Source organism: Dioscorea cayenensis, chromosome 13 (genome assembly GCF_009730915.1).
Source record: "Dioscorea cayenensis subsp. rotundata cultivar TDr96_F1 chromosome 13, TDr96_F1_v2_PseudoChromosome.rev07_lg8_w22 25.fasta, whole genome shotgun sequence".
Lineage (NCBI taxonomy): Eukaryota > Viridiplantae > Streptophyta > Magnoliopsida > Dioscoreales > Dioscoreaceae > Dioscorea > Dioscorea cayenensis.
In genome coordinates, this window is record NC_052483.1 from 7,106,251 (window position 1) to 7,118,396 (window position 12,146).

A 12,146-nucleotide genomic window follows, 5' to 3' on the forward strand; every position below is an offset into this window, starting at 1 on the left:
GGTTTTATATAAGTATATTTAGAGTTGTTAATTAATCAAGTCATATATTTATTTTTTTTATACTTTCTCTACCATATTGGAACATAGACTGGGGAGATTGAATAAGGAACAAGTTACCATGAACTTGTTTATGTTGTGGAGATGAATCTTTAATGGTTAATTCCATGCTCTCTGTTTTGCCTTCACCCTTTATATATATATATATATATATTTAATATTTTTAAAAAAGTTTTAACCTTTTTATAGAGAGAGTGTTTGTATTTGTTGAACTTGTTATTTGAGTTTATGTTTACCTTATTGATTTAGGTTTTACCTTTTGGTATATATATATATATATATATATATATTGCACTCTAATCTCACTTAAACATTAAAAATAAAATAAAAATTTTAAACCAGACAATTATCTCATCATGGGACATACAAGTATACAACTCATTCATATTTCTTTATTTTCTTCCTATTTTCTTTTTTTAGAGAGACAAATAGTACCAAGTAACAAATTAAGTTGAAAATTTCATTATTCTTACACTAATTATAAACTTAAAACAACCAAAACAAATCCTCAAACATACTACATATAAGTTTAATACCTAACGATTAATCTCTCTACTCTTAAAAATTGGTTCTATTTGGTCCCTTTTACTCTAAAATGAACCAAATAATAGCTGTATTTTCAAAAGTAGATAGACTAGATCGAAAAAGATTAAGCGTAGAATGACCTATGTTGGATCATTTTCAAGAATAGAAAGATTAATCGGGTACATTTTTGAGTAGAGGGATAAAAAAATAGAGGTATACACCCAAACATACAAAATAAAACATACACACAAAACTCATCATGCAACGTGCATGGAAATGACCTACACGTCACATCCTACACCACACAAACATTAACTATAATATTCATGTTATCAGAGCTTTTCTTTAATTAACTTATTGTTAAAATATCAGATAACTTAGTTTTATACATGTCACGCCCCAGCCCCACAGCTAAGCCCGCTGACAGATCGGCCGCATCCAGTGGGACTAGGCCCCACTGGGAGCAAGGCCTCAGATTTGACCTGGTCAGAGTCAACCCTAACAAGCAGATATGAACAGTAATATAGAAGCACGAATAGGATACTGGGAACTGAAATACAACAAGTATGGGCTTTAGCAGCCCTACAGAATACAAATACCACCCAACAGTTTGCAAAACACAAATACAGTCAGAATACAAGCTTTACACTCACAAAAGGGGGGCAATACAGAGATACTGATAAAAGCTGAAAATATGACTCACAGAATTCACAGTGTATGAGCCACGAGGTCCCAGTAGGATCGCAGAAACAACAGATAAAGCAGATATCGCAGAATAATATATTATAATTTGTACCGAATGCAGAAAAAATGCAGAATACATAAATAATCCAAAATACGGAAAACACGCAGAACAGTCATGTACATCTCCCTGGCTAATAACAGAAATCCACAGCACGAAGCTGGATCATCGACTGTGAAGTTGGGACAGAACAGAACAGAGTATCAACAGCCGAAGCCGGATCTTCGACCGCAGTCGGGGGGTAGCGCTAGTACAGAAAACATGTGCACATGGCTAGGACTTACTCCTCCTAGCTGGGCGAACCATAAATGGAGATGTACTAAAACCCGCAGAAATACGAAATATAGACCGAGAAAATACTTAATAAATAAAATAAATAAATAAATAAATAAATAAATAAATGACAAGTAAGTAAATAAATAATTAAATAAAATCACAAAAAAATAATGAAATAACTTAAATACATGATAATTGTCAGAAATACGGGATTTGCGGGTGCGAGAGCCTACCTGGCTCCGAGCTACAGAGTCGGGTTCACTAAATCCCGCGAACTAGGGCTCGCTACAAAATCTAACCAACAAAAGCTAAACTTAGAATTTAGTCTTGGGCCGGGCCTAACTACAACTAACGCTCCAGAGGAAGAATTTACAATCATTGCATGATAAGTCAAGCACAGTCAAATGCCTATGTATAAAAATAATAACCCGATATGCAAGGTTCAAGGATGGCAATTAGAACTCCAACTATCAAATTATAACTGAAAGTATATGTCTACACATATAAATACACATGAGTGAGATAATCATAAAGCATGATAACTATGCTTCTGGAAGCCACACAAGCTCACAAGACCTATAGTTGTAGATATTTAAGCAAATAGAAATTTCAGAAAGCATGCTGACAAGGGTGCTTGTAAAGACTAAATCTAGATGTCAAACTAATACCAACAATGATCTATCTTAAAGCACTTAGAGTCTAGAAGGTTTTAGAGGATTAAATATTAAAAGTCAAGATCCCATGCATAACCAAACTCACATGCTGGCCAGCCTTAAACACCATTAAAGCTAAATTAAGGACATCCTTATAAATGATTAAACTAACACAAATTCAATCAACCGAAGTTTAGACAAAGAGGATTTCAAACAAACTAAGACATCAGGTTACTATAACCACGAATTAAATACTTAACAAAAATAATAAACTATCATGTCAAGATTACAAGAGGTCATGCTTAGACCAAAGTGTGAATAATATTACCAATTGAAACAATAATGGCTGCATACTCAAAGTTCCCAAGTTTACAAGCATGAAAGCTTTCATCTAAATAATTAAGCAAGGATCTAAAATCAACAACCAAGGTTTACTCCCACTCACAAGGTTCTCATTGCTAACTCAAGGTTTTAGATGACACATGAACAGTAACCCGAAAATTTGACTAAGTTGCAAGCTTAACACAACCTCAGGCCTACAACCATCTAGTCATAATTAAGAAGTTCAAGGCTAACAAAGCAAGAGAACAGTCATGGTTTAACAAAATAAAATCATCAAACAGATTAAGGTCCCATGCACTTCCATTTACACATACAAGATATATACATATACCCACAAAGCAAGATCATCAAATGTGATACTCTCTAAAGTTTAAGCATGCTGACAGAATAGATCAACCAAGATGGACAGTGCTCTTTAGAAGAAGAAGAAGAAGAAGAAGGATGCCTCTCCCACCAAACACGACATGACCGAAGCATCATGTGGGGGAAGCCACCGGGTGAGAAGCAAGGTTGAGGTGAAACAGTGTCAGGAATCCCATAAATCAGTCAAACAGTCAAAGGGAAAAAGAAATGTCTCTGGTTAACCTGGTCAACAAGGCCAAGGTTGCAAATATCACAATACACGTCACCAGTAACAAGTTCATTACCCTCCGCAGCTGACTAAGCTTGGTGTAATGCACACAAGTGGAGGGGAGAGCGGACCCCAAAAGACCGGCCTAGTAGGGAAGGTTGGCCCCCACTTATATGCACACAATGGGTCCATCTCATAGCCGATGTGGGACTAAAGGGGTTAGTTCATTTGCAATCATTACATTACCCCACCGATAAAGACACTAATGCCCTCGTCAGTCCGGTTAATCTGGGCGCCTGACCAACAAGATTTCACTCGTGGGCACTTCACTCGGACCCCAGTAGCCCGACCCGACTGGTCAGAACCCTCTGTGGCCAGCACACCCGACCAAACTTGACGAGTCATGCCCCACATCGACTCTCAATGAAAGCACCAATGTAACGCACACAAGTGGAGGAGAGAGCGGACCCCAAAATACCGGCCTAGCAGGGAAGGTTGCCCCCCACTTATATACACACAATGGGTCCATCTCATAGCCGATGTGGGAATAAAGGGGTTAGTTCATTTGCAATCATTACACTTGGTCGGCAACACCGCCTGACACCGGAGCACCGCCGCCGGTGATGATCTCCTCCGCCGCCTTAATGGCCGCCGCATCACTCAACATCACTGGCTGACTCCCCTCAGTGATCACTGCGGCTTCTAATGCTTCCCCTATAGTTAAACCATTTTGATTATTCAGTTTACCGACCGGCTCTGTTATCTTTATTAGTTCCTCCCCGGAATACTGTTCCACGGCATGGCCGGAGAAGGTTTCGGTGATGACGTGGCTGCTGCCGGAGGGGAGATCGGATTGGGTGGTGGAGACACCTTGGTAAGCTGCGGTGGAGGACTGCATGGTCTGGCTGGAGAGGTCAAGGTACTTGATCGGAGACGATGTTTGGTTTTGTGGCATTGATGGCTGTTGTTCTTTGCTCATTGTTTCAATATATATATATATATATATATATATATATATATATATATATATATATAGTAGCAACTCTAGTAACTATAGAGACAATGAGCTTGAAGTATTTGAGAACAAAGGAGAGAGAGGGTGTGGTATATATAGACATGGCCACGGTTCAGGAACCGCCGATTCTGGTTTTCGAACCGCCCGGGTTCCGGCTCAAAAGAGCTTGAACCGAACCCGAACCTCCTAAGCAAGGTTCTTGGCGGTTCGGTTCGGTTCGGTTTTCGGTTCCTGCTCAGTGGTTTTGGTTCAAATCGGTTCCGGTTTGACGGTTCATATGGTTCGGTTTTTAAACTAAATAATTCAATAATTCAAATTAATTAACACAAAAAAATACAAGAATTAATTTAATACTAATATAAGATAGTAGGTTAAGTTAGTAGGTATACGGTGTACCCAAGGTTTTAATGTTTTATTTATTTTGTTGTTATTATTTTTAATGTTCATGTATGTTATTTGTTTTTCTTTAGGAATTTTTTTTTATTTTTTTATTTTTTTCCTTTTTTTCTTTTTGATTTCTAGTATACTTATATAAGTTGCATAGTTTACAAATTGAAAATCTTGGGAGTTTTATCTATATATTGGAATATCTATATATATATATATATCTTTAAATGATCAACAAAATCAGGCAAATTGATATATATACACATATATATTCATGTTTATTTTTATTTTATTTATTTATATATATTTTTAATGATTCAAATGTTTTTACATGAGAGCATTTTTACTCAAGATATTTTCATTTATATAAAATAAATATAATTTAATATGAACTACGTTAATTTTGTAAGTTTCAAAACGGAAGATATATAAAAGTCTAGTCTTTTGTTTTTTTATATTAAATTATAAAAAAATAATATGAAAATCTACTAAAGAATTGAATATTTAAGTACTTCTCATTAATTAAATTATTTTTAATAAATCCATATTTAATTTGTAACTAATAATTTGTGGCATAATCAATTAATTATAACTTATCCTCTTGCATGAGTAACAAAGTTTCGCATGACACGATGACATATAAGTTGGACTGAATGTCACAAATCGAGACCTAATCGGCTAATCAAGTATTCGAATCGGACCTAATCAATAATCAATTTGGTTAATATTTTTAATTAATTATTTAAAAATATCTTTTAAACATGCAATTACTTAATTAATTACTAATTAATGATATTAACAAAAATAAAAAAACCTAATCATAAAATGACATTATTTATATAGTATGACATTATTCATATTATATTTATATAATATAATATGAACTTTTGTTTTGAACCTTTGGTTGAACCAGTATGTGAATGGGCTAGGGGTTGAACCGCGATATGGAATCAGCATATGGAACCGCCGGTTGAACCGCACGGGTTTCACGGTTTTTAAATTTTGAAACCGGAACCCGAACCTTATATGAAGGTTTCGGTTCCGGTTTTAGGGACGATTCACGGTTTTTCCGGTTCCGGTTCTGGTTTTTAGCGGTTCGGTTCCGGTTCGGTTCCACGGTTTCGGTTCAAAATGGCCACGTCTAGGTATATATATATATATTTGTATATGTGCATGTATAAAAGGAGAGATGAAGAAATGGGGATGATGCATGCATGCATGTGTTTTTACACGTGTGGAGTTCTGGGATCTTTTTTGTTGGAGATTGACACGTGAGGTTTTGTATGGGTTGATACTCATAAGCGGTTGGGGAAGCGAGTCTTTGCGGTGGGGTGATTTTTGAATAATAAGCGACAAGTGCCTTTTTTTATATGAATATAAAGCGATCTTGAGCGATGACTCGAACCCGGATGTACAGTGTATATACAGTATAAAAATAATATAAGAATCCCGGGTAAACAGTGTATAAACAGTACTGTTGGGGGAGGGATTTGAACTCATGACCTCCCCCTTATACTTTGGTGTCATACCATTGGGCTATCCAGTGGGTGGGGGAGATTTTTTTTGGAAAATATTAAATGAGTGTAGCTAGAGTTTCATTGATTATTTGTTATATCATTTGGATTTAATTAAAAAGAAAAAAAAAACAAAATAGAAGCACAGATGTACTTGTGGACCCCACTCTCTTTAAAATTATCTTATTGTTTTTTTTATTTAATTTAATTAGTTTCATTTAAAAGTTTTATCTTATCCTTTCATAACCTTCTACGCAACCTCCCACCTGCGCGATTTTTTTTTAAATCTCAATAAAAAGGGATAACTTCGCAGTCTTCTCCCTATCGTCTCTTTAGCGTTGTGGTGGCAGAATCGAGAGGTTCTCCTAGTCCCGATTGTTAAAGCGAGGATCTAAGCGACTTCCAAATACAAGGTTAGGCGATCATCCGATTTACATACCTTGTGGTGGTCTTGTTTTGGCGATGTTGGGTGTTTGTTTGGTGTTGTATGTTAGATGTTCTCGCTTGTAGGTTCTTCATGTTCTTTTTAAGTTTCTCTATTAAATCGTTCTTTATAGTTACGCTAGTGGTTCGAGTGAATTCGAGCAAGCTTTACTTCTCCATGTTTTATCCACAGTTGTTATGGATGCCATTGTGTGAATATATATTATTTTTTTCAAAGGTTAATTAGTAATGCTTTTAGCAGTTTAATTTTTCTTCTTGATGCACTGTCATCTGTTTGGGTTAGGGATGTGCGATGTTTTGATTGAGGTCTTATAGTATCCAATGATATTTATTTTTTTCGATCCTTTATAAGATTAAGTGTTATACTCGGAATCCAAGACTCCTAGTTAATTTGTAAAGTTAGGGTTATTGAATTGATTTTTATGTCTATAGGTTCTTTTGTGGAGAGTTAAGTGGGAGTCAACTTGGATTTTTGTGGATTTAGCAAATATCAAGTAAGTATCCCACATATAAATTATACTATGTATATAGACTTTTTGAAACTTGTTAAATTTGTGAAAAATATGTATTTTTTTATTTATTTATTTTTGGATAATTAGATTTACGTATATTATTCAAATTATATTTATATAATTAATACTAATTTCGGAATTATTTTAAATCCTGATTCTTTTTACTTTTGAAATTTCATATGATTTATGACTGTTCAAAATTTCTGAATTTCGGATAATTATTTAAATTTTTGAATTCATGTGTTTAAAGTTCAGATTATATATTTATTTATTTATTTTGAATTTAGGGTATTATTTAAATTTTTTATTAAAGAATATTATTATTTTTATTATTTGTTCATATTTGTATTCCATTAATCGGTGTATTTTTGATATGACAAAAAAATGGGATCATGTTACTTGTATTCTTGTACTTTTGCTTGTCTTGAATTTTTGTTAGTTCATCGTTTTGTGAACAAGGTACTTTGATATAGAAATTAGTCCCCAACTAACTTTGCAATAACCACTGTCATCGGGGTTAAACATCGGCCAGTGTCGACACGTATTTTGTTCTAGAAACTATAGTTTCCCACGCTTGCCGTCGGTCGCGAGAATATCGGCCTTTGTTAATTTTTGGCTCGGGTCAGCGAGGGTAAAAAAATATGACTTTTTGTTTTGTCTCGGGTCACCGAGGGTAAATATATGAATTTTTGTGATTTGTTTTTGGGCAATAGTTGTTTGGGGGACCCTATATGCTTAATTTTTTTGACATCTATGTTAAGTGAATTAAACTTATGGTTGGTTTTTGCAAATTATTAAATTATGATTTTTTTGATAAGTGATCCCTATGTTTTTTTAGTGGGTGCTTCTTTCGAGTCGTCAAGCTCATAAATTTTTGTTGTTATTTTTTTCTTTCGGATCGGGGAGTAGAGGTCGGGTGACTGGATAGCTTAGCAGGATCGTTGGGCCACCGTCGATCTTCTTAGCATGTAATAAGTCCCGTTTGTTGTGGGGCATAGTTTTTTTATTTGATTAAATTTGTAGCAATCGTGCAAGACACTTAGTTATTTCTTTTAGTCTTTGAACTCCATTCTTGTTTCTAGTCTTTTGCTCTCTGTTAGATTTTTTTGTGATTTGTTGAGAACAGGGTTTTTGAGGCCTTACATGCCTACTGGGCCTCAGCTTGGTGGGTGTGTGGCCGTTTGTCAGTGCACTGGGCCTGGGGAGCCAGGTTCGGGGCGTGACATATATATATATTTGTATATGTGCATGTATAAAAGGAGAGATGAAGAAATGGGGATGATGCATGCATGCATGTGTTTTTACACGTGTGGAGTTCTGGGATCTTTTTTGTTGGAGATTGACACGTGAGGTTTTGTATGGGTTGATACTCATAAGCGGTTGGGGAAGCGGTCTTTGCGGTGGGGGTGATTTTTGAATAATAAAAGCGACAAGTTGCCTTTTTATATGAATATAAAGCGATCTTGACAGATCTTGAACCCGGATGTCAGATGTATATACGAGTATAAAAAAATAATATAAGAATCCGAGTAAGCGAGTGTATAAGCAGATCTGTTGGGGGAGGGATTTGAACTCACTGACCTCCCCTTATACTTTTGGTGTCATACCATTTGGGCTATCCAAGTAGGGTGGGGGAGATTTTTGGAAAAATATTAAATGAGTGTAGCTAGAGTTTCATTGATTATTTGTTATATCATTTGGATTTAATTAAAAAGAAAAAAAAAACAAAATAGAAGCACAGATGTACTTGTTTTTTGAATTTTTGAGAAAATGAGGAGCTTAAAAGTTGTACTTTCATATTTTACAAACCAACAATACATGCATATATACAGTTGAAAAGTCAAGAAATAGCATGCCCATGTAGCTGTTTTAACATGGAATGCTCTGTGTACTTTGTGTCAGGGTGCAAGTGCCTATATATTGTGACCTGTTACTTTAGTCAAGTATCCAATATTGAACTAATCTATCCTTCTTCTCTATTATCCTCTCATTTTATCTAACAAAGGTTTGGTTACCAACTAATAATTATGAATGAATGTTTTTTTCTTAGACAATTCCTTTAGAAAGACTAAATCAAAGTCATGATTGAAGACTGAAGAAAGCTAAGCATCGGAATATAAATAATAGTGAGAAGAGATTGAGATTAATATAATGAGCGAGAAAGCTGCATCGAATGTAGTGTTGAACCATGTTGATGATGTTATAATCCTGTTCTTGGCCTTGAAATAGTTGTTCATGTTTTTATGAGGAATTAATAGAAGGCTTTCTGGAAGGACTTTGATGGAGTTAATTAAGGATGATGTCGAGATTGATAAAGATGAAGGAAGTGAAGTAATTAATTAGAGAGGAACCACGTTGATGTTGGAAAGTGATCAGTGGGTGTATTAATTTGTTGAACTTGTTATTTGATGGATCAAGTTAATTTGTGTTTATCCCATTCATTTAGCTTTATGTTTGAGATATATATAATTCATATAATCATTAGTTATATATCTATCATTTGTTATCTACTCTATTCTGATCACTTAAATATCAAATAAATAAATACATTAAAAAAAAAAGCAATAATAAATTTTAACCAGACAAATCTAACCAAAAACAAAGTTGAAAATTCCCTTATTCTCATACAACTGTACTTAAAACACCCAAAACTAAAACCTCAAACATATTACACATATATAAGTTATAACATACGTATAAAACTAATCCATGCATGCATGATGCATGGATTTGATCTACACGTCCTTCCTCTCCTGATTAATCCTGGCCGCCGCCGACACCGACGCCGCCACTCCTCCCATCGCCGTCATCCCTTCTTCATTATTCCTCAACTCCGCCGCTATCACTCTCTCCGCATCCTCTTTAGTCACCGGCTTATCTCCGGGCAACTTCATTGTCGCATCCTACAACACACAAATTAATATTAATTAATTAATTCCTAACATGGTATCAAAGCTTTGTCAATTTACCATTAATTAATTAATTCCTATATATTTAATATGGTATCAAAGCTTTATCAAATTTACCGATAAAACATCAGATAACTTGGTCTTGTACTCATCATGAGTAACAAGCTCATTAGCAGCCACGGCAGACTGAGCTTCGGCAGCGACGCCGCCGGGCGCCGGAACACCACTGCCACCGGTGATGATCGCCTCCGCCGCCTGAATCGCCGCCGCATCACTCAAAGTCACTGGCTTCCTCCCCGCCATCGCCGCCGTCGCTTCCAACACTTCCCCTATAGTTACAGCATCTTGTTTCAGTGCACCAGCCGGCGAAGTCATCGTCACCGGTTCAGGCCGGGAGTGTTGTTCAACGACCTGGCCGGCGACAGTCTCGGTGATGACGTGGCGGCCGGAGGGGAGGTCGGATTGGGTGACGGACACACCATGGTGAGCGGCAGCGGGGCTGATGTCGTCACGGGTGACGTGGCCGGCGCGTTTGTTACGGGTGGCGGCGGACTGCATGGTGGAGGCGGCGCTGGCGGGGAGGGTTTGGCCGGTGGTTAGGGTTTCGGCGGATTGCATCATGGCGGCGTCTTGAGGGGTTATGGTTTGGTCGGAGAGGCTGCCGGAGACGTTGAAGACATCGCTGTACTTGATCGGAGATGGTGTTTGGTCTTGTTGTGGTTTACGTGGCTGCTGTTCTTGGCTCATTGTTTCACAATAGTAAGTAGTAGTTAGTACCAGTACTACGTAGTAGTAGTAGTAGTTAGTACTAGTATTACGTAGTAGTAGTAGTAGTAGAGGTAGTGAGTTTGAAGATGAGAACAATGGAAAGAGATGGTGCATGTATGATATAGGGAGAGATGGAGAACTAGATACGTTGCACGTGTAGTTACACGTGTGGATGTGTTGGGATCTTGTTTGTCCGAGATTGACACGTGGTGTTTTGTGTTGCTTCAAATTTGTAAGTGGTGGGGAAGCGGTGGTGCTGTATTTTTTTTTTCAATTTTTTTTTAAATATTAAATGAGTTTTTTTAAAGTATATTGGTAAGGGACTTGCTCAGAGCGGTAGAATACAGTTTATTTCTTATTTACCGGTATGGTCTGGGTGATATAATACTATTTATTTATTATTTACGTAATTCTAGTATTGATTTTTTGCCAAAAAAAAAAAAATTTATTTTGTTTCTTCAAAAACTGGATGAAAAATTTATTATTATAGAATTATAATATACTAGATTTATGTACCCGCGCTAATGCTGCGGGTTGATTATATCTAAAAAGAAGATTGTAAAGATAGTATAAATTTTGAAAAAAAAATTGTTAATGTCATTTTTTTTATAAATTGTTTTCAGTATGAGACGTATATTTACAAGATTTGAAAAGTTGGAAAATATATTACTGGAATATGTTATATTGTTTATTGAATAATGAAAATGATTTCATTTCAATACTTTGGAAGGAAAAACAATTTTAAGTATTATGCCTTCTACTTGGTTTTTTTCTTTGTAAGAATTGAAATAAGATACCCGTCTAATATATATATACAAACACTTCATCATTCAAGAGAATTTGTTACAACTTATCATCACATAAATATTAATTTAAGAGTAATGTTGTCGTTGAGATGGTATTATGCTAGGTCCTCATGCTTCTAATTTAGTTTTAGCAAACAAAACTACTTGTATCAACACATAAAAAAATTGTTCAAGTTCTCATCTTTAACTACAAAAAAGTGAACAGAAAAGGGAAAGAAACAAAGTGAAACAACTTCACTCCACTCATGGTTGTCATTATGGATGTGGAGTGTTCAACGTTGTCATCCATGGCAACGGGAAGGTTGAGGTCTGAATATTCCTGTAATCATAATTTAAAATAATCAATAATAATGATTGAAAAGGAAAATATTGTAAATAGTATTCAAAATTTTATAATTATTACTTCGAGTTTTTCAATCAGTTCCTTTGCATTTGAAGAAGAGATAATGATCTGCCGTGCAACTAGGTTGATGAACCCTTCCTGTAGAACTTTGTCGATGAAATGAAAGTAGCAAGTTATAATATCCATCAACATTTACAACACCTAAAATGATCCATGATGACAAAATTAATGCAAAATAATGCTCGGGTATGCTCACTCGAGGGTGTTTCTAATATTATATTG

At 35.6% G+C, this 12,146-nt stretch overlaps 2 protein-coding genes across 2 annotated transcripts; both read right to left on the minus strand.

Moving 5' to 3' along the window:
- Positions 1-3,740: 3,740 nt before the first annotated feature.
- Positions 3,741-4,145, minus strand: LOC120274657 (late embryogenesis abundant protein D-34-like). Its single transcript, XM_039281190.1, has one exon. It carries the CDS (start codon positions 4,143-4,145, stop codon positions 3,741-3,743), a length of 405 nt encoding a protein of 134 aa, XP_039137124.1.
- A 5,628-nt stretch (positions 4,146-9,773) lies between these two features.
- Positions 9,774-10,694, minus strand: LOC120274501 (late embryogenesis abundant protein D-34-like). Its single transcript, XM_039281041.1, has 2 exons — positions 10,065-10,694; positions 9,774-9,941 (listed from the first exon to the last, which is right to left on the minus strand). Exons 1-2 carry the CDS (start codon positions 10,692-10,694, stop codon positions 9,774-9,776), a joined length of 798 nt encoding a protein of 265 aa, XP_039136975.1.
- Positions 10,695-12,146: the final 1,452 nt, after the last annotated feature.